This window comes from Poecilia formosa, unplaced genomic scaffold (genome assembly GCF_000485575.1).
Source record: "Poecilia formosa unplaced genomic scaffold, Poecilia_formosa-5.1.2 Scaffold279, whole genome shotgun sequence".
Taxonomy (NCBI): Eukaryota; Metazoa; Chordata; class Actinopteri; order Cyprinodontiformes; family Poeciliidae; genus Poecilia; species Poecilia formosa.
In genome coordinates this window covers 907,680-929,221 of record NW_006800218.1, presented here as the reverse complement: position 1 = coordinate 929,221, position 21,542 = coordinate 907,680, and the positions used below count along the sequence as shown (strand labels likewise).

The 21,542-nt window shown below is 39.5% G+C and overlaps 1 protein-coding gene across 1 annotated transcript; it reads left to right on the top strand.

Annotated features, from left to right (window-relative positions):
- Window positions 1–778: 778 nt before the first annotated feature.
- On the top strand, window positions 779–21,395 carry LOC103151372 (sushi, nidogen and EGF-like domain-containing protein 1). The gene is made up of 25 exons (XM_016681376.1): window positions 779–901; window positions 1,349–1,462; window positions 3,538–3,573; window positions 6,043–6,132; window positions 6,236–6,364; window positions 7,885–8,004; window positions 8,339–8,455; window positions 9,493–9,636; window positions 10,057–10,230; window positions 10,989–11,102; window positions 11,198–11,311; window positions 11,397–11,510; window positions 13,731–13,847; window positions 14,381–14,668; window positions 14,753–14,936; window positions 15,135–15,247; window positions 16,362–16,640; window positions 16,732–16,873; window positions 16,975–17,057; window positions 17,980–18,075; window positions 18,289–18,405; window positions 20,254–20,341; window positions 20,457–20,527; window positions 20,611–20,673; window positions 20,765–21,395. Exons 3-24 carry the CDS (start codon window positions 3,543–3,545, stop codon window positions 20,637–20,639), a joined length of 2,754 nt encoding a protein of 917 aa, XP_016536862.1. The 5' UTR covers window positions 779–901; window positions 1,349–1,462; window positions 3,538–3,542; the 3' UTR covers window positions 20,640–20,673; window positions 20,765–21,395.
- Window positions 21,396–21,542: the final 147 nt, after the last annotated feature.

The window sequence follows — 21,542 nt, the reverse complement described above, 5'->3', positions numbered from 1 at the left end:
TCTTAACCGCCGATTTGGAAGAGAGTCACATGACTGGCTATTTTTTTTGACAAACGCAACCGGTTAACGTTTTGTTACTACAAGCACTGGACATTTTGCACCTTATATTTGCACCTTACATTTCTATATTTTTGGATTCTTGAGTTATTTTTCTCCTCTTTGACAACCAACGACTTCAAGTCATTTTCTAGAACCTGCTAACGGGAGCGACAAGATCTGAACCGAATTTATGTAACAGAGCAACACAACGTAGAAAATAATTCTAAAGTGGAAACAAAAGAATACGTCACTGAATTGTTTTGGGAGAAAATAAAGATATATAAAGCTAAAAATGCATTTGTCTTGTAGTTCTGTAGTCACATGCCTGAAACATGATTTTAAATGAAAAAAGTGGTCTTTTTTTTCTTTTTTCTGGTTTTTTTTTGTTTGTTTGTTTTACAACAACCACTTTTGGCAAAAAAAAAAAAAAGACTTAGGCCAATATTTCAGGAAGGTGACAATATGATATAAGGAAAAGCTATGTTTACTTAAAATGGAGATGTAGTTTCTTACCATGCTGAACAAAGTTCCTTCCTTCCTGGAACCTAAGCGCTCATTAAGCATCTTATCACACAAACACAAAGACGATCAGCCTGCAAAGAAGTATCAAAGCCTCTTCTAATACCTTCGCAGCCAGCAGCACATATTTGCAGAATGAGGGGAGCCGCGTGGCGGATATATTAATCAGCTGAGTAAATATTCCCTGAGTGTGTCTTTCTGTATCTGTGTGTGTGTGTGTGTGTTGCAGACATTGACGAGTGCGAAGACAGACCATGCCTTAACAATGCTTCGTGTGTACAAGGCAATGGCAATTTCACCTGTGTGTGTGAGCCAGGTTTCATCGGGGTGCGGTGTGAGACAGGTGAGTGGGGTTTGTCTCGGTCGACTCATTTTCACTTCTTTCTACATTATACTCAGTTTGTGTCAAACACTCAATCAGTCTGGACAAATTGGTATTGGTAGACAAACTGGTCTTGCTCGAAGTGATTTCAAAGCACCGCTTCTTTTAAAAATATTCAAACTGCTTCCTTCGGTGAAGTCAGTATGCAAAAAGTCATTTTCTCATCCAAGTCCCATGTAGATGTTTAGTTTTGTAACTTAAATCCGGGAGGAAATGAAATGATCAGGCCCTCCAGAGTTCACAAATCCCTGCTTCTACATGAAACCAGATTAATCCTAATGCCAGACACCTGGTCAATGAAACTTTATGCCTGCACCAGGCGAGGCCAATCCCACTAATCCAGCTTACTGTTGAACACATCCGCCTCTTGATTCACCTTTGATTGGTCGATATCGGTGTGTTCCTCAGACATCAACGAATGTGAATCCCAGCCATGTCTGAATGGAGGAGAATGCGTGGATTGGGTGACCGGCTTCACCTGTGCGTGTCCCGCTGCGTTCACTGGGACGTTCTGTGAAACAGGTGGGATTCAGCAAGAGAAACTCATAGAAAACTTTTTTTTTGTTTTTGTTTTTTTTGCCTTCATCAACTGTATCCTGGTTGCCTTTGCAGAGTAACACAAGCCCCTGTGCAGACAGTTTATAATATCTGACTAATTGCAGCATTCCCTTCTCAGGCCTGTGGGGGGGAAGAGGGTTTTTCTGTTTCTCGATCCTGTTCAGTTGCAGGGATCTGTGGATGTACTGCCACTGAAAACATTTTTTGCATACTTCGGCACGCTCTTTGCCAAATTAATGTGCCTTTAAAATAATCAACTTTGAAAAGTGGAAAGAATTATGAATTCAGAGAGGATTTCTGCAGCTGTGTGGCCAGAAACTCTGCGTGCAGAAAAGCCTTCAATGATTTTCTGCAGGATTTTATCTGACGGATCGACATGAAGCCGTGCAAAGCTGTGAAGGGATGAGAAAAGAATTCTGGGTTTATTCTGATACCAATAAATTAATATTCCTGTGTTACAATGGTTCAGTAGAGCTCCAAACTTAAATCCTTAAGCATTTCATAAGGACTGAAGGCTGATGTTTACAGATTATCCCCGTCAAATCTGACTGAGCGTAAGTTATTTTGCAGAGAAGAACAAGAAAAAGTCTTGTCTCTGTTTAAAGCTGGTAAAGAAATGTGACAATAGACTTTAAGCTCTGATTGTAGCAGAAATCTTGACTCGGTGGAGCAGAATACAAATGGACAGCCCGCTTTTACTTATTGAAAGCAACATTCTTTCGTAGTCTGTAGACGTAATGTGACAAAATATAAAATGTGATTACTTTTCAAGGTGTTGTAATATCAAAAAAAAAAAAAAAAGAAAAAAACAGTAGATCAGAGTAGGTCAGTAAACACAGATTCAACACCTTTATAATACAAGGACTCATTTTTGTCCAGGAAATAAAATTTGTCCAGAGCTGCAAAAATACCCTTGGTCCTTTGATTAAATTTAGCTTTTCAAGTTTTTTTTTGCTGCATTCTAACATTTGCTTGTTTTATGATTAGAGGAAAATGATTTTATCTCTGTGTTTAGGTTTTAAGAAAAAGAAAGTTACTTACAAAGAGAAAATTTTATTTTATTGAATGAAACAAAGACATGACTGAAGAAATTGATATTATCATTCTATTGTGGAATATAACTTTAAATAAAAATACATAGACAACTTGCTAAAATTTGCTTTTTTAACTTTTATATTCAAAACCATTCCTCAGTTTAAGTCCAGCCAAAATTTTTATGAATTTAATATTGACAGACACTTTGGTGGGAAAAATACAAAAATTGCTTCTAATTTGCAGAGATCACATTGTTTTTAAACAGTTCAGTTATTTCCTCCTCCTTTTCCTGGAAAGCTGGAGCTCTTTCAATCTTTTCTCTATGAAATTCAAGACTCATCATTAATGCTTCTCATTATTTGTAGACCTAATCTGCCAACATTCAAACTTTTTGAATGTTATTTTAGGACCATAATAAGAGAGTGAAATCTTATTAGAATAAAATTTAAAAAATGAATATTGTAGATACTTTGTAGTTCAAAATCGTTAAGTCTCTGATTTTTTCTCCATACTTTCTAATCTAGTGTCTGCAAATACAGAATTATGTAATAAGCTTAGATTTATGTTGTCTGATTTAAAGCAGTTATCTGCTTTATTTTTTTTTTATCTCTGTGATGTAAAACTATTATTTTTCTACTACAGTCGGAATACTTTGTTCTTTTTCTTAAAATATTGTACTGTCTACATCGTAAAAATAATTATCATTTGTGTGTTTTTAATTGAAAAACAAAATAATCCTCTGTGTGCTTTGACAATTTTGGCCCGTGTGGGGAAAGAAAATTGGACACCACAGTTTATGGTGATTGTTTCATATTTATTTATAGAATAAGATGTACTTTCCTCTAAGAATGTTTTCCTTCTCATTCTTCGTTTCTGAAACTCTTTATTTCCATAATTCTTTTGGAAAATAGTATATTTCTCAATATGAAAGATGTTTCATCTTCTAAATTGTATTATTTGAATAAAATAAAAATAACCCTCCATTGTTTTTTTTCTTTCTTCAGAGCTGATGAATTCCACCGATCCACACAACCAAACAGGTAACCAAGAAGCTTTGCCAAAAAATAGTTCTCATTTTGCTGTTTTACATCTGCTTTTTGGGAGATTAAGAATGCACCGGGTTGAAGATCCTGTTGCTGCTGGACTTTTGGATCTGTTCCTGTGCTCTGCTCTGAACGCTGTCAAAGTGTGCAGGTTTTGTTCTCTGCTGCTAAGTGCAGGCAGCTGGGTAGGTAGAGAGGCAGACTGAGGTATTTTGAAGAAGAGCTGTGCTATCCCACAGGAATGTGGATGTCTGCCCTTGAAGACTCAGCTGTAGTGATGGATTATCGTAATTATCAAAACTGACACGACCTTGCCCAGTTTACTACAGGAACCGGTTGCTTGATCCTGCGAATAATTGCTTTGTAGTGGCTTTTTTATTAGTTTACAAACAAGAGGAAGCGTTTCGTCTAGACCCAAAAAGTGCCAGTTTATGAGTTGAGGCAGCGCGGTGGTATTCGAGTCATTTCTTCAGCCTGTGCTGCTGAAGTATGCATGCTTTCAAAACTGCTCCTCTTTGGAACGGAGCCATAGCGTCACGTGATTTATCGTTTTTAGCCATTTACACTCAAAAATTTGAATGTAAATGGCTGTAAATTAAAATTTAATTCCCAGTCACACAGCATGTAGAGTTTGTGTCATGCTATTCCTGTTCCAGAGATTAACTTTCATCTTTCAAAGGAGATTGCACTTAACCAACTGAGACCAGCTGCTGCAAATGTTTGTTCCCTCAGCTAAAAGTGCCCTTTAATAAGGTTTGAGCTCCTACAAATGCATGTTGCTTTTCACCCCTGAGCTGAAATAACTATCAGTGCTTATATAGGCTCTCTTAAATCTCCCAAATACTTTCCTGCCTGGCTCACTTGGAAGGCACAGCAGGGGAAAAAAAGAGCAGGATTCTCCAAGGAAGAGAAAGTAGCCGGACTCAGACAAGCCTAATCAGGCTCTCAGATCAAAGGGCCCGGGCGGCGCAGGTGGCCAATCAAAGTGGCTCTCTCAAATTAACAGTCCATTAATTGCCCCGGGGGCATTGCGTTTTTGGTCACAAAATATGCTCCATATCACCGGAAAATGAATGCCCTCCACCAGAGCTCCCAGTGACTTCAAAGGTGGAGCCATTAAGCCACGACACAGCCGTGTCCTTTGATCCGCTGCCGCAATTAAGCAGGGACAGCAAAACAAAAACATTTGTACAGTTTGTGAGGAGCGGATGTGCATTGTGCAGGAGGGTAATTATTTTATTTTTTTATCCTCTGAAGTTGTCGGAAAAGAGAAATGGCACCAAATTGATAGTTTGCAGCAGTGGTTTTCTTATAACAAATAACCACGTCAGTAAGGGCTATGATTTTCCAGTACTGGCACAATCAACGGCAAATAAAACAGAGAAAGATGTTCAGTCAGTCAATCAGTCAAGTTTTTTTGTGGAGCACATTACATCAACAAGGCATCATAAAAACGCCATAGAGTCAACAGTTGAGGAACCAGTAACAAACATTACATTTTGACGAATGCCATCATTAAAATCATCATACATATCAAATATGTTGGTCAGTGTTCCATTTATTATGGTTCAGCAGCAACTCTAAACAGGTTGGTTTATAGCCTTGATTTAAAGGAACTAAAACTGCAGTTTTGCAGTTTTCTGGAAGTTTGTTCCAGATTTGTGGTGCATAGAAGCTGAATGCTGTGTCTCCATATTTGGTTCTGGTTCTGGGGATGTAGAGCAGAGTCAGAACCAGAAGACCTGAGAGGTCTGGAAGGTTGCTATGACAACACCAGATCTTCTATATTGGTGTTAAGCCGTTCAGTGATTTATCAACCAACAATAGTATTTTAAAGTCTATTATCTGAGCTTCTGGATCCAGTGTAAGGACTTTAGAACTGGATGATGTTCTCCATCTTCCTGGTTTTACTCAGAACACCAGCAGCTGCAGTTGCCTCATTGATTTTTAAGGCAGACCTGTGAAAACACTGTTGTAGTAATCAATGCGACCAAAGATAAACACATGGAAGAGTTTCTCTAGATTGGCACTGCAGGTTTCGTTAAAATATGTGGTTTAATTTTGCTTTCCATTTTATGTCAGGAGTCAACGTTTCCATATAGTAATGTTTTATTTATTTATTTATTTTGTACTTCTTGCTAAATGTCCAACAAAGGGAGTACTGTACAATTTTTGGTATTGAACATTGTCCATTTTGCTGGTATACACAAACTGTAAAGAAGTATACCATCATTAGCTCACATTGCTAACTTTCATTAGATGGACACTCAGCACAGGAATCAACATTTCTCACTTGTTTTCCCTTTCGAAACTCAAGCGGTGCTAGTTTGAGAATGTTGGGTTTGCAACATATCAAATGAAAGACACTCAACATGTGGCATTGATGATGGTTATTAGTACTGGATCTTTCACACAGCCAATATCCATCTGCTTGTGTGTGTGTGTGTGTGTGTGTGTCTGCAGTAGAATGCCTTTGCCAGAACGGGGGCGTCTGCGTGGGCATCAATGGAACCTGTGAATGCCCTCCAGGCTACACCGGAGCCTACTGTCAGCTGGGTGGGTATGAGCTGAATAATCCCTTGATGAATGGGTCACTCTGTGACTGAGACATTTTCCTCTAAAATTTATGTACCTGCTTTTCTCAATTCCCCTAACTCAGGAATAACTCAGACGCTGTGCAGTAACAGCAGAACATGTCCTGATGGAAGTCCCTGTTTGGAGTATGGAGGAGCTTATCTTTGTACGTGTCACACTGGAGTAGAGCCTGATCATATGGACTTTTACCCTGGTAAGACCCTGAGGCACCAGCATGTTGAACAAACACTTTGGCAGCTGCAGTTTCAGTCAGAAGTTTTCATACCCATGTCATGGCTAAGGTGGAATTGTTGATTTTCTCCAATCATCAAAAAAGTCAATATTGCACATTTACTCCTACTAATATTTGGTTCAAACTTTTACTGGGTTGGCTTTCTGACATGGACTTTGCTTCTTAGCTGTAGTCCACAATTTTTCTCTGGGCTTCAGGTCATAGCCATTTCGAAAGCTTTCCCTGTTTTGGCATAATTTAAAACGAGCGTATCTTTGGTTTGTTGAAACACGCCGCTGTCTTCAAATTGCATCGGTTTAGCTGTTGATTTTATGTGAAGTTGATGTTAGATGTTAGATGTTTGTGCTGTTATACCCTTTAAGCCAACAGTAAACAGACTCTTAGCATTGTGCAACCACCACCAGGCTTGACGGTTACAGTGGTATTAAGTTAGAAAGCCTCACCTTGATTCCCTCAACCTTTCCTGCATTCAGTGTCACCAAACATCTCAATAGTTGTGCTATCTAAACATAGCAAACTTTCGTAATTGGTTCATCCATGTGGGTGGTTCCAGTTTTTAGTAGATTTCATTGGTGTCAGTTTTGGAGCTGAGGCTTCTTGTTTGATGTTCTCCTTCCCAGTCCATGGCGATCTAACACTTGCTTTGCTGTAAGCAGTTTATGGCAGATTGGAGTCTCTGCTAGCAGCTTCTGGTTCGTTCCTTGAGTCTAAGGGTGACAGTTTGGACCTTATTCCAGACCTTGGCAAGATGTTGAAATCCTAACAAACGTATATGTGCATATAATTGTTTGAACTGGCTGTGCTGGAATCTGCCGTTGTTCAGAAGTGGCTAAAGGTTCTTTTTAAGGTTGTAAATTGTACAGTTCCCATTAAATTTTGACCGAGTTCCTTGGACATTTCCATTGTTCTGAGTATTGGTCAGTCTGACAAGTGCAAGTCCTTGTTTATGCTGGCAAAGAGAAACTTCCTGCTGCAGTCAAACATAATCACTGATGGGCAAGATAAAGGTTTTCTTGAAACTTCTGAGCGTCTAATTAAAAGACTTAGTTGAATATATAGCATATTTTTCTGTTTGTATCACCACATTTGGAAAAAGAACAGCTTTGAAGAATCCTTAAACACCCCAAATTAATGTGACCATCTTGCCCATAATCAGTGTGTGTAAACTTCTGGCGACACTATATTTATTACTGCATGTATATTTGTTTCCTGTAGTCACAAACACTTGAGCTTCATAAGTGAACTTCTAACATTCACAGTTCAAATCGTGAATACTGGGCAAAATTGACATCTTTGATGTTGTTGATTGTTCTGTAATCAACTGAATAAAAAACAAACTTTGGTTGTTTTTTTTGTTTGTTTTGTTGGGGTTTTTTTTTTTTTAAGTTGAACCAAATCTCCATGTGCTTGAGCAAAACTTTGGAGCTTTGTTGTCCCCCATTGCAGTGGAACACAATCAAGTCTTGTTATGTGTTTTTCAGTACAGCCCCAGTCGGTCTGCGACTCCTCCCCTTGTCTGAATGGTGGGTACTGCTACGAACGAGACGGAGGCTACACCTGCGAGTGCAGATATGGATACTCTGGCAAACATTGTGAAAAAGGTAGAATAATTGATTAAAACATTCAGCAGTGCCTGCATATGAATCGGCTTTAAGCAGCATTTATAAAACATCCCTCTGTGTTGTGCGTTATTACCCGGGCTCAAGTCCAACAGCGGCTTTTCATGCCCTAGGAAACATGCCATCACTCGTAATGCTCCTTGAAAAATTGCAATGCTGAAAGGCTTATGATAATTTGTATGTATGACGGAGTTATGGGCTATTTCCCCAAATTATGACTCGAATCTCAACGGAGTGGAAGACATGTATTTTGTGTGATTAAAAGTTAGAGTGCTCTCTTCTTCAATGATTCCTCTTTTTGACTGTCTCTTTCCAGTTAGACTTAATACATGTGCGTCGAGCCCCTGTCGTAATGGAGGCTCCTGTAAGGAAGAGGGAGGGAGCTACAGATGTGTGTGTCCTTACAGATTTACTGGAAAACACTGCGAAGTGGGTGAGTACCACTCTACTATTATTATGACTAATATTTGGTTGCAGGTTTGTGTGAAAGTATTAAAGTAATAAATGTGTAGAAATAAGTCTTGGATAACTACTCAGACAACTCCAGTTCTTTCAGTACGTTTCAGCTAATTATGCACAAATCAGAACAAACATCACTTAGAGTCACCAAAATTATTTCCATTTGCTGAATGCCATGATATTTAGAGGAATAATATGTCAAGATATTTATTTCTTAATGTTGTCAGAATCAGACATGTACATACAGAATGATGTAGACATCCTATTTTGGTAACTCTAGCTGAACTAATATAAAAGAAGTTTGTTCTGTTGTAACTTCAGACATTGAGAAAAAAAAACATGAGTTTTTATTTTTTATTTCTGGTTTCAGCTATACAAACAAACACCATCCACTTCATAATGTACTGTTCTTTTTGCTGTCTGCTCAAAGAGTAAACCAACCAATTACAAGGCAGCAACTCAGTGCATTCAGGCCTCCAGACGTGGTGAAGATGACTTGCTAAACTTCAAACCAAGAATGTGAAAACAAGGGGATTTGAAATATTTTGAACGTCGTATGGTTGTTGGTGCCAGAGAGGCTGGCTCCAACAAGAAGCCTCTCTTTTTTTTTTTTCTTCTCAATAAAAAGATTGTTTTCCCGTAATTGTAAGATATTTCGAAAACCTGCTGATTTGTGGAAGTTTTCAAACACAGCAATTTTTAAGGTTTGTAGAGAATGGTCAGAAATAAAGAGACTGTCCACTAAGTGTTTGCTGTGTGGAGAATGGGCAGCGTGGTTCAAGATGACAGCAAGCCAACAATAGCCCATAGAACCTGTCATTACAGCCGACATGCAGAATATCATCTGTAACACACGACACACGACATTCCTGTCATGTTCCTTTCTTGAACAATTCCTAATTTTTCTTTGATATTTAAATGTAAGCTAGCCTCGTCCTGAATGCCAGAAAAGTAAACTACCTCAGTAATTAAAAGAATGAATTTCATTCTAGTCCTTTCTTTGGTTTTCAGGAAAGCCAGACCCCTGTTCCTCCACTCCCTGCCAAAACGGTGGAACGTGTTTTCACTACCTAGGAAAGTATAAATGTGAATGCACTGACGAGTACAGCGGAAAAGACTGTCAAATAAGCCGGAGCTCACTACATCCCTCTGCAGGTAAGCAGACTTTGTGTCACTGGGCAACAATGTCTTAATCTCCCTCTGATGTTGACATTTGCAAGATGTTGCCCTGGACAGATTAGACGAGGCCGGAGGATATCCTGAGTTGTTAAAGTGCGTAGATATTAGCTTTCCATCTAAAGATAATCTTAGCGGTGTTGCTGCACTAGAGGCCCCGCATTTACAAATATAGATGGCTGTGTAGGCTATATAAAGTAAGACGTGATTAGACACGGTGATGCATGTCTACACACTCTTAACAACACGCTGGAGGTAATTTTAGCAGGACAAATACAGACGGTTCTCGATGGAAAGCACCTCCATAACCTTTGGTGTGCTTTGGTGGGAGACCACTGTGACCGTCTTGTTACTATGCAGCCATGCTCGTATTTATCGGTGTGTTTGCATTCGTTTTAGAGCTGGGCTGTGGGCCGCCCCCCCATGTCAAACACGCCGAAGTCCAGTTCTCCTCGACAACACCAGGCTCTGTTGCTGCGTACGTTTGCCATTCAGGGTTCACGTCTGTGCCCAGAGCCACGCAGAGCATCTGCGGCACTCAGGGAGAATGGACCCAGCCGCCCGTTTGTAAGGGTCTGTAGAACACAACAACACATGCACCCTCTCCAACCCCCAAAGCAAGCCCATGTGAAAAATTGTTTTGTTCTTACAGTAGCTGCGTTTCCAAATCTGTGCAAAACTTTCTCGATATGCTGCTCATATCGAAGAACAGAAATTGCGATGTTTCTACTGAATAAAAAGCAGAATTAAAATCACATGTGAATAAGTCTGTAATAAGTCATTTAAAAGTCATGGTGGCGATCGATGTAAACAGTTACAGGAGATGTATTCATGTTTCAGCCACAATGCTAGCGCTCATCAACAGCCAGGAGAGGAGATGCTGTTCAGGTGTTGGAGAGACAAACTTATGCTGAGGAGCAGCTACGTGTTTTAGCAAAATTGATGCTGTGAGAGTTCTGGTGGAGGCAGCTGCGCATTGTCAAAGACGGCCAGTGTCTACAAATAAGTGCACACTGCTGTAGCTGTATACAAACTGGCTTGAGGCGGAAAAACTAAAATGCTTCCATTGCATTTTTTGAAATTCACAAAATTTTATATGGCTGAAAAACCACCTCATCCCGGCATGAAAACTTTTTGTGCAAAAATGTGAGTTTTTTCAAAATCGCTGTGTTTCCATTACACAAACTTATTTTGCACAATTCCAATTTGTGCAATTTTATGATCAATGGAAACGTCTGTAATTAAAGTTGAACATCCTTCAGTGGTTTTTGGAGTTATGCTTTACTTTACATGTACCTGAACTCAATTGTTTCTTCTTTTTTTTTTGACAGAGATTAACGAGTGCTTATCACAGCCTTGTCTCAACGGCGGTTCTTGTCAGAACAAGATTGGGTCCTACAAGTGTGTCTGCAAGGACGGCTTTGGTGGAAAACGCTGTCAGATTGGTAAGGCTTTCTGTAGTTCCATGACATTCACAGAAACACAAAAGAAAATTCACACGTATACAGCTCCTATATGTGAATGTTTCATTTCCTCTAAGATGCAAATGAATGCCTGTCTGAGCCCTGCATGAACAAGGGGACATGTGAGGATCAGCCTGGCTCCTACTTGTGTCACTGTCCACAAGGCTTCAAAGGACAGAACTGTGAAATAGGTGCAGTAGCCACAGATATTGCACATTTAGCCAATGGCAGAAATAAAAGGACAAATTCTACCGACGTTTAAACGTCTGTGTGCAGAGCAAGATGGTTGTGAGTCCAGCCCCTGTCTGAACGGAGGCGTGTGTCGGGGTTACAGACAGTACTACGTGTGTACGTGTAAAGACGGTTTCTTTGGGGAACGCTGCCAGATGTGTAAGTAAACTTTGCCGAGTCTCTGATATTTACCTTGAGATTTTCACATTTATCTCTTAACTCTGTCAGAAACAGTGTTAAAATTGCAAAGGAGTTCTTCCCTTTTGTTTTTAGTCCTTGTATCCAATATCCAATTTTGAAATTTAGGTCTTGCGTTTAAAATTAGATTGCAAGGGTAATTTTGGGTCTGTAATCAGTAAAAAAAAAAAAAAAAAAAAAAAAAAAAAAGAGTCCAGATTTCACTGCATCAAAAACTTTCATTTATCAATCGGAATATTGATCCCAAAACATCTTCAGACTGTTTTGAAAAACAAAAGAGATGGTAAATATGGTTGCAATCCCAACTTTTTTGGTGCCTGCAGCATTTAGTGAATAAAGATGTACAATTTCTCATTTTAAATATTTGCTACATTATGTGCTGTTGTGAATAACATGTTGCCTCATGTGATTTGATTGTCTATGAGTTTTTATTGTGTTCAAATTTAAAGAACCTTTCTGGCATTCGGGTTGTATTTAACATCCTCTCCTCAACCGTCCACACGCCTTCAGGAGCATCCTGGTCAAAGTTTCTCCTGGGTGTTTCACAACCCAAACTGAAGTGCAGAGTAGACCAAGCTTTTGCTGCAGCTGCTTCGAAATTGTGGAATAGCTTACCTCTATGTATCCACACTGCTCAGGCCAAAGTTTGTGGAATGTAGCCATGTTTGTAAGTCCCAGTTATAAATCAAGTGGTCACATTTTGAGTTGTTGGCGAGTAATTTAAGCCTAGCTGATGGTAAAAAGTGAGCACTGCAATAATCAAGGTGATGGGTAATAAAAGCATCGGACTGTCTCTGTATTGCTGTTGGAGGCAGAATTAGGCTTAACTCTTGTCAGATGCCTTAACTGGAAAAAGGATTATTTTACAAAGTTGACTTGACAGTCAAGTTTTAATGTAGGATCCATTTTTATCCCTGTATTTATTATGAGGCATTTCTAATTGGATGCCAAGTAAGACAGCTCAGTCCAAGGACTCCTGTTAGGTTGGGACAACATGACTTCAGAGTTTTTCTCGTTAAAATGTAAAAATTTCAGTGCCAACCAAATCCTACTGTCAACAAGACAATCACGATGATGATGGACAGAACACCCACCAAGCTCACAGTTGTTTTTAAATGCAATACGAAAATAAATTTCACACTGAAAATCCAAAAGCGAGTAAAACGGGGGAAAAACTCCTTGAACTTTTGTGCTCGCCAGCATTTCTTCTTAACTGTTAGAGTTGGATATAGTGATAGTATCTTTACCAGTAAGTAAGGTACATGAAGAGTGTATTCACATCAGCCCCTTTTAGTCCGCTTTAATCAAACTCTAGTCTGTTTGCCTAGAAAGTTTAGTTTGTTTGGGGAGGTGTGAATGCGTAATCCAACTCTGAGGGGGACCAAAAATGCGAAATCCAGTCTGCCTAAAAGCCTACGTTTCAGTTCAGCTGCAGTGAACTCTGGCGCACTTCCAATGCTGTCTCTGATCCAAAAACAGGAAGAGGACTATAGCACATTGCAGTCTGGGTAAATACAACCAACACAAACGCAAGAGTCTAATGTTAGAGAAAAGGCTTGTGGTATTTTACCAAAGCCAAAAACAAATCCTACAACTGCCTCAGTTTGAAGCTACTCCATTTTTGTTTACATTTTGTGAAGAAGAAATTTCCACTTGTGTCTTCTTTGGAGGTTTCTGAGTCCCTTCCTTCAGTGGTTCTTGGTGCAGCGCCACCACAGGCGAGGGTGTGAACAGCAGTTTTTCAATTGTTTTGGATCGTTTGACACGGTGCAGCGTGAAAGCAAACCTCACTAGCTGAAAATGTAACAAATGTTGCAATTTTGGTCAGAATCAAATAGTCTACTGGACTATTAGGTGTGAAAATGCAAAAAGGTTTTAGATGCGTAGGAGCAAATGGAGTAATTGTGACGAAGCAAAACAGAATATTTTAAGTTCACACAGTCTTTAATTCCATAAAGTCAATTAATTGTAAAAACAAAACAGACAAAACCTGTCCTTTTTGGTTTCTCGCATTTCCATACGTTCCTCGTCTTATCTTTTTTGTGGTTATACACACAACACACTTCTAATTCCATCGCTGTTCAGCATTAAATGGGATTAACATAACCTTTATGTCTCTTAGACTGTCGTTACATGAACTACAGTATCTTATTGCCACTGTTTGTCTTTGTCACCACCAAGTGGAGGACCCATGTGTGCTGAAACCGTGTGGAACTCGAGGCAGCTGCTGGAGTGACAGGAGAGGAAACTACAACTGTGTCTGCAAAGTGGGCCTCACAGGCAAAGACTGCGAGAAAGGTCAGTAAGGTCAACAATCAGACTGCACTCACAAATTTATAAAGACAACAATGTGGTTACGGAGCATTGTAACGGATTTGTAACCCTTTGAACTTTTTCATATTTTGTCACCTAAAAACCACAAACTTTGATGTATTTTATTTAGATCTTGTGTGATGAACCAATATAAAATAGGGATTTTAGGACTGAAAATCTGAATTATTAGACTTGTGTCATCTGATACTCCTAGTGCAACCAGTTATCTTCAGAGGTGGCCGAGTTGAGTCTGTCACATTCAATCCCAATAAAACACACTGACAGTTTTGGGTTTTTATATTGCAAAATGTGAAATTAAATTCAGAGACAAATAAATTAAATTCATAATTCAGTAAATTAATAAGTTAAATAAGCTCACTCTTTGAAGAATATTGAATTAATGAATTACGTTTAATTTCCCTTTAGGATCAATAAAGTGGTGTATTTTTTAATTTGACATACTTTTTCAAAGCACCGCATTGTGTAGAATAAAAATCCAAGGTTGCTGCTGTTCCCAGACCTGTTGCCCCCCTCTGGTCTCCATGTACTGCGCGTGGAGGAGAACGAAGTGGAGCTGCGCTGGGATCAGCCGGACCACTCCCACCGAGTGCTCAGCATGTTCGCTGTGACCTATGCCCCCCTGGGCAACAGCACCCCCAAAACGGACTACCTGGACAAGCAGCGCTCCACTCATGTTCTGCAGGACCTGGTTCCTGGTATGTTGTACAACATTTCCACCGTCTCCATCAAACTCAAAGCCTATGGCAACGACACGAGCCAGCCTGCCACTGCGTTAATTCGCACAAGTGAGCATCTCCTTATGTTTTTTTATTTATTTATTTTTTTAAATGTAATAATTTGAGTTTCAACAATCAAACTTTCTGTGCCAGGACCGCAGCGGGTGGAAAAGCTGCAGCTGGTCAATGTGTCGTCCTCCCAGGTCTGGCTGAGCTGGCTGGTCCAGGATGCTCATCATGCAGCCGTCAGCAGGGTCCATGTCTCTTTGATGCCTTCAGATGGGACCGAGCCTCTCACTGTTGTGCTCAACTCGAGCGTCACTGAGCACACTTTCAGGTGAGACTTTGCACGAAATATTCTAGTGGCACCGCCGCAGTTCCACTTTTGTCCACTAGATGGAGGTGTTGATGTATTGTACAAGACGGAGTCCTTTTTAGCAGGCAATACTTTTTCCACATATGTAGAGTTTCAAACAGCTCTGGACAAAACTAAGGATGAGTAAACACAACGTGTGTCCCTCCTTGTGTTTCACAGTTCATTACAGGCTGCTCACATGTATACAGTGGATGTTTTGACTCAAAGTGGGATCAGGCCGGATGAATTTCCTTCCACCAGTCACTCAGCAGGACCTCTGCAATTCTGGACAAGTAAGTAGACAGTTTCTCAAACACTATTAGGTTTCAACATTGTTTCAACAATCTTTCCATTCACAAAGATTACCAACTCAAAGTTGTTGTGCAGAAAACAAATTATGTGAGCACTTTGAAACCTTATCCTAAACATCATGATACCCAGGATCTGACCAGAGATAAAATGTGTATTCTTAATGGGGATGCCAGTTATCCATTGAGTTGATTGATCTCATCAGTCGATTAATGATTAATTAATAAGCATCCATTTTCTCAAAGACTTGAGTGTTCTCTTGCATAAAGAGGGCTGGCCGTCTTTTCATAACATGGGCTACATTTTTCAGAATATGCTGAATTTAGTATTCGCTGTGTTAAACACTGACTGAATAAATAGGAAATTGCAGTTTTCTCACATTAATAAACTTACACATATTTATAAATACAACAAAACAGGAACCTCTCAGGTTGCTAAATAGAAAAATAAGGGATGAAAAGAATAAAATACGTGAAACACTTGATTTCCCGTGAACAGAGAGATGTTCACAGATGGTTGCTACTGAAGGAAAGTTAAAATTTCGCTTCATGAAACACATTACGTCATTACAGCATTACTTATTGGTATCCATCACATTAATGGTTTTTCTGCATTGTGCCTCCACTTTTCTGTCATCACATCCTCAATTTTAAGCCCTATTATGGTGAGATGTAAGCAGCCTGTTGAGTGTTTATATTTTAAAACAAACCCATATAAAGTGCGATTTGAATCCCATACTGGGCTGTTTGCACCGTTTCTCTTTCCTATTTCGTGATATTTCCATCATCTTTGTTTCTGTGTCAACTGGCTCCGTTTAGGGATGACAAGTGGTGCCCTCTGCTGGGTAGCAGCCAAACTACAACACTAAAAGAAGGTCCAAGTGGACGTTACTACTAGTTCATTGATTAGAACTAATTTAATTTAATAAACCATGAATCGATGATTAATATTAAGTCGATTAATTGTTTGCATCCCTAGTTCTGATTTTTTTGTGACGACTTCTGTGGAGAACCTTTCCACAGAAGTGCTATGAGAGATTTATATGACACAAGTCCAAAACAAATTCATAATCTGACCATTTAAATGTTTTACCCCCAGGGCCTTATCCCCCACAGAATCTGTCCCTGTCGCATGTGACCCCCAATTCAGCGCTGATCACCTGGAGCCGCCATGTGCGACACGTCCCAGATGGCTTTGTGATCAACGTAACCCGTGGTCTGAATACCAGGAGTCGCTTCCTGCCTAATGGGAAGTTAGGGTCGTACACACTCCGTGAGCTGACGCCAGGACATCACTACTACGTCGCTCTCATGTCTGTCAAAAACACGGGACAGGAACAGATCCACAGCATACCGCAGCACTTATCTTTTACCACCTGTGAGTTTCCGTGCCTACTGCTCTGTCTGTCCACAAATGTTAATAAGTTACATTTGAATTACTCTGCTGTTGTTTCCTTCTGCTAACCTAGTGCCAACGCAGGTCAGACCTGGGAGGAGGGAGCGGCCCACGGTAACGGGACTTGGGATCCAGACCGGGCGCGTATTTCCCACATCTCACCCTCAAGACCTGGGCGGCAGCACTGAAATAAAGAACTCAGAAGAGCTGTTCAGGTATTAGCAGGTGTCTGATTACAGTCCACTCTACCCTAAAACATGAGCATCAGCAGCAGGTCCACTGTAAAAGCTAAGCAGTGTTTGTTCCTGTGCTGCAGATACACTGAGCTGGTTGACCGGAGGGGGAAGATAACGGCTAGGTTTTCCCACTTAACGCCAAAAGTGATCCGACATCGTACCAGTAAGTTCAAACGATAGTGTGAATATTTAAAAGATATTGAAGAAGTTTTACTTTAAGACAATAGTTCCAGTCTCCTCAGTATGCTTTGTGCAATTTATTATATTAGTCTGTCAGCTTTATTTGCATTTCAGCAACAAGGCAGTTCAAAGTGCTTCACACCATAAAAACATAATTCAGTAACCATTTATGAAACAAGCAATAAACATTATATTTTGTCAGATGTCGTCATCAAAATTATCAAGTAAATATAAATAAAATATGTTGATCAAAGTTCCAGTTGTTATAAATCAAGGCTCTAAGCAAGGTGGGATTTAGCCTTGATAGAGGAACTCCAAACTAGAACAACTGGAAGTTTTATTATTTTAACATAAAAAAATTTATAATTTAATGTTAAAATCACAAACCGGTGGGGTTTTATGTGACACACCAACACAGGGTATTGCACAATTGTAAACCGGAAGGAGAAAAATCATTTTCAATGTTTCCGAAGACAGTGGGTTGCACATAAATGTATTCAGGGGTGTCAGGGATGATAAATGAATGCCACACATTTTAGGTTTTTATCTGTAAAAATGTTTGAAAACCATGTTCACTTTTTCTTTCAGCTTTTTTCTTAGTTAACTTTGTATTGAGGATTTTGGACGTTTCTTTCACTTCCTGCAGCATATAGGCTAAACACTAAAACCTTTTTCCAGATGTTATCGTTTGCTCTCGAGAATACATTTCCTCTTTAAGATTCTCCACCACCTTTAATGGCGTTTCGACAAAACATCGTTTCAGGACGAGGAATGTATACAGTGCCTGCCTGTGCCACATCTAAACTCTGTCAGAGTCATCATGGAGTAATTCGTTCATTTCCTCGTTTCGCAAAGATACATGACAGGAAATGTTTCTCTTTTTTTCTTTTCATTTTGCCTTGCAGGACCTCCACCTATCAGATTAGAAAAGATGGAAGAAACAACAAACAAAATTAGCCTTGCACTAGAGATTGAAGAAAAAGCCTTGAGAACACAGCCTGGTAGGTATTTCATTTTACTCTCTCTTTCTCTTTTTTTAATTTAAATATTTTAACAAAAAATAAAGCACAAGATTCCTGTTCTGGTGCACTGGAGTAGAGCTGGAATCTGTCAGCAGACAGTATCAGCTGTGGATGATGTGAACTAGTGGGCCTGAAACATGAGACTGAAGCTCATTCTGCTCTGAGGGTTTTAATGGCAGCTGCTGTCTTTAGAGTCGCCCCAGGACTGCCGCAGTCTGATCTGCCAGAACGGAGGGACGTGTGTGAATGAAAGGGGCTCCATCGTGTGCAGCTGTGCGACGGGTTTCAAGGGCAGACAGTGTGAACTGTGTAAGTATGTGTTTGTCTTCTTATACTCCACATAGAAACCGCGTGATTCAGACTCTGATCCCAGTTGACATTGGTTTTTACGCCCTGTGTTTATTCTCAGTCTTTAGTCATGTACACTGTGAAACTAGTCCTTAATTTAAGCACCTGCTGATTTATTTCTGGAGTCAAAGAGAAAGTTTTAAAAGTCAGCATCACAGTGAGTCCAAATCCACTTAAGGATGGCTTAATGAGAGGAAAGTTAAAGTTTTGGAACGGCCAACACAGGCCTCAGAAGGAAATCTGACTTTTGCAGCCAAGTTGTTTTACCTTTCAGTTCTATTTTGCCCTCAGATTTGTTCATTTTTATGTTGAATTATGCAGGAAAACTGTTAAATCATAGATATATATTTTCAGTAGAGCTGATTATTAATAGAGCTGGTAAACAGTGGTGTGTACAGCTTTAAGCGACACTGTGCTCTAACACATAATTATGCTTCAAAATTAAGAATTTTTCTACACAAACTATAAAACAAATAATTTATTTCTTATTTAATGCTTTCCATTGTTCAGCATCTGAAACGTTCTATTCTAAAGACATAGTCCGTTTTCATTGGGTAATTTTTAGACCATGAGTCCCAGTTTCCCATCAGTTTTAACAGCAATTTGCCATTTTATATGGTAAACTGATTCTTGAATGTTACAAAAGCCATGAACAACGGTTCATTTCTAACTGTTTTCTGCCTTTCTGTGTGTAAAAATTACAGGAACGCAAATGTTTACATCCAGTAGGATTATCAATTTGGATACATTTTCAGTAGTCAGAGAATTCAAACCCCTTTAACCTTTTCACGTTTTATCGTGTCACAATCACAAACTTTATTTGTGCAGTGAAGCAGGGATTTAGGGAGAGAGACATAAAGACAAATGCAGTTCAACCAATTTAATAAGGAAGTAGATGCTCTAGTGTGATCAGCTGTAAATACATGCCACAAAACCCAGCATCATTTTCCTCCCATTCCACAGTTTTTCACTTCTTTTTGTTGCTCTATAACAAAGCGTCACAACAAAATGCATTATTTCTCGTGGTTGCAACGTGACAAAATGTGAATGTTTAATTGGTGCAAATACTTTTGCATACTCTACACTTGGCGTTCAAGCTTCATTCAGAATGTTGAAGCAATGAAAGATTGAAAAAATGTTAAAACAGTATGACACCTAACAATCAGCAATGACCTCTTATATCAGCAAACTATCATAAAAATAATTCCTAAAGATTATAAACTTCTTCCTCTGATTAATGAGACAATTTATTAATAAACCCGCTGAAGAATAATGTTCCAAAACTTTTAGGACAAAAGATTTCATTGCTGTTGGGGAAAAAGCCTTGTATCTCAATTTTCTTGTGAAAATGATCTCTATTGATCTCCTTTTACAACTGTTTATTGTTAAGAGAACATAGAACATATGCGTTCTTTACAACTTCCTGGAGCCAAAAAGACACAAACGAAAAGTACGGAAAAGTGTTAAAAAGCAGCGGCTGACCAGAAAGCGCTCAAGTGAGGGAACACACTTTCTTACCCCTTTACTAAAAACCCAGCTCTGCCAAAACAGAGGAGGATTTATGAGTTTGACTTCTCTTCTAAGAACACGTTGATGAATGAGACACTGGACATACCCCTTGCTCCCCTTAAATCTTGCTCTGCACCCAAATATCCAGTGTCAGAGTTGTTTAAACATTCCTGTCCTAAAACCCATCCGTCAGCCAGCGAGAAGGGCCCGGTTCCATCCCGCAAGACCCCTAAGCCATCTAGCAGGCTTTTTTCCCCTCCTGGCAGCTCTTACGGCATTCGTGTGTCCGCTGTGTTTCAGTGTGCCAGCGAGTGCCCCACCCATGCACCCGGCTCTACTCTGAGACTAAAAGCATACCTGTCTGGGACGGCGGAGTGTGCCACTATCAGTGAGTCCTGCTACTTCGTCTACTTATGCAGATTCTGGATTATGAGGAATGTAGGGGGGTGGAGGAGTTTCATTTCCCAGCGGATCCAGTGAATATGAGCTTTTCTTCCTCACAGGTACAAAAGGACATATAAGGTACAGCAGGACGTGTGCTATCGGGAGATTTGTGAGCCAGTGAAAAGTCAAAGTAAGCATAACAAGCTGTCTGCTCACAAGTAACTTTATAGTCATCTAACTAAATGGAAACACTGGTATTTTCTTTCCTAACAGCCAGAAGAGCAAGCAGACAGCAGCAATAGTGTTTGTTTTGTGTTTTTTCACAAGAAAATCAAAGTAGGTTTTAACATCCTTTCTGCATGCCTCAGCAGAACGGCACATTATTTTCAACAAAACAAACTAAAATTTCTGTCATTCTTTCCTCTAGAGCAAGCTGGATGTTGATGAAAGTCATCACTGTCATGTGGAGAACCTCCTAGCTACATTTTTTGGTGTATATAATCTACTTGAAGTATCTGATTATGGTGATTTTTTTTGTTTTGTTTTTTTTTTGTGCTGAGAACCCCTGTCAAGACCCACTGTAACCATTTCACAACCGTTCGCTCATCCGGATAAAGAACTTCCATCCTGGAAGTTTTGTTTGCAGGAAAAGGAAGGGATCGACGGACGACTGACCCCCACGTTATTTATGACGTTTGCTGGCAGATACTATTTTCACACGTTTTAAGCAAATTTGGATAAGAGACCTTATATACCTCATTTCCATGCAGAGACACAAGGAGAGGGTTTTATTTGTGCTCCAGCTGCAGGTTTGTCCCTCAGGGAAATAATCACAGAATGCTCAGAGTCCCTACATTTTCCTCATGTATCCTTATGAAACAATAGAAAATGTACAATACATTCTCACCACAGCCCATGAATCGATCTCCTCTGCCAAGTGTTTTCTATGTAAAATATCTTACTCTGTCTTAGCGGGCATCACTGCTTGCTACTCTGTAAATAGTGTTTATAGATCATTTTGTAGGTGGATATTTTATTAATAAAAATGATAAAAATGGTTTGAGATTTCTTTGTCCTTTCTGAATGTTAGAAAATAAGTGGCTTTTTTTTTCATTATATCTGAATAAAGTTCTATATTTTTAAGTCAAGCCACTGAAGATGGTTCATTTTAAGTCTGGTGAACCATTTATGTGTTTATTTGGCAG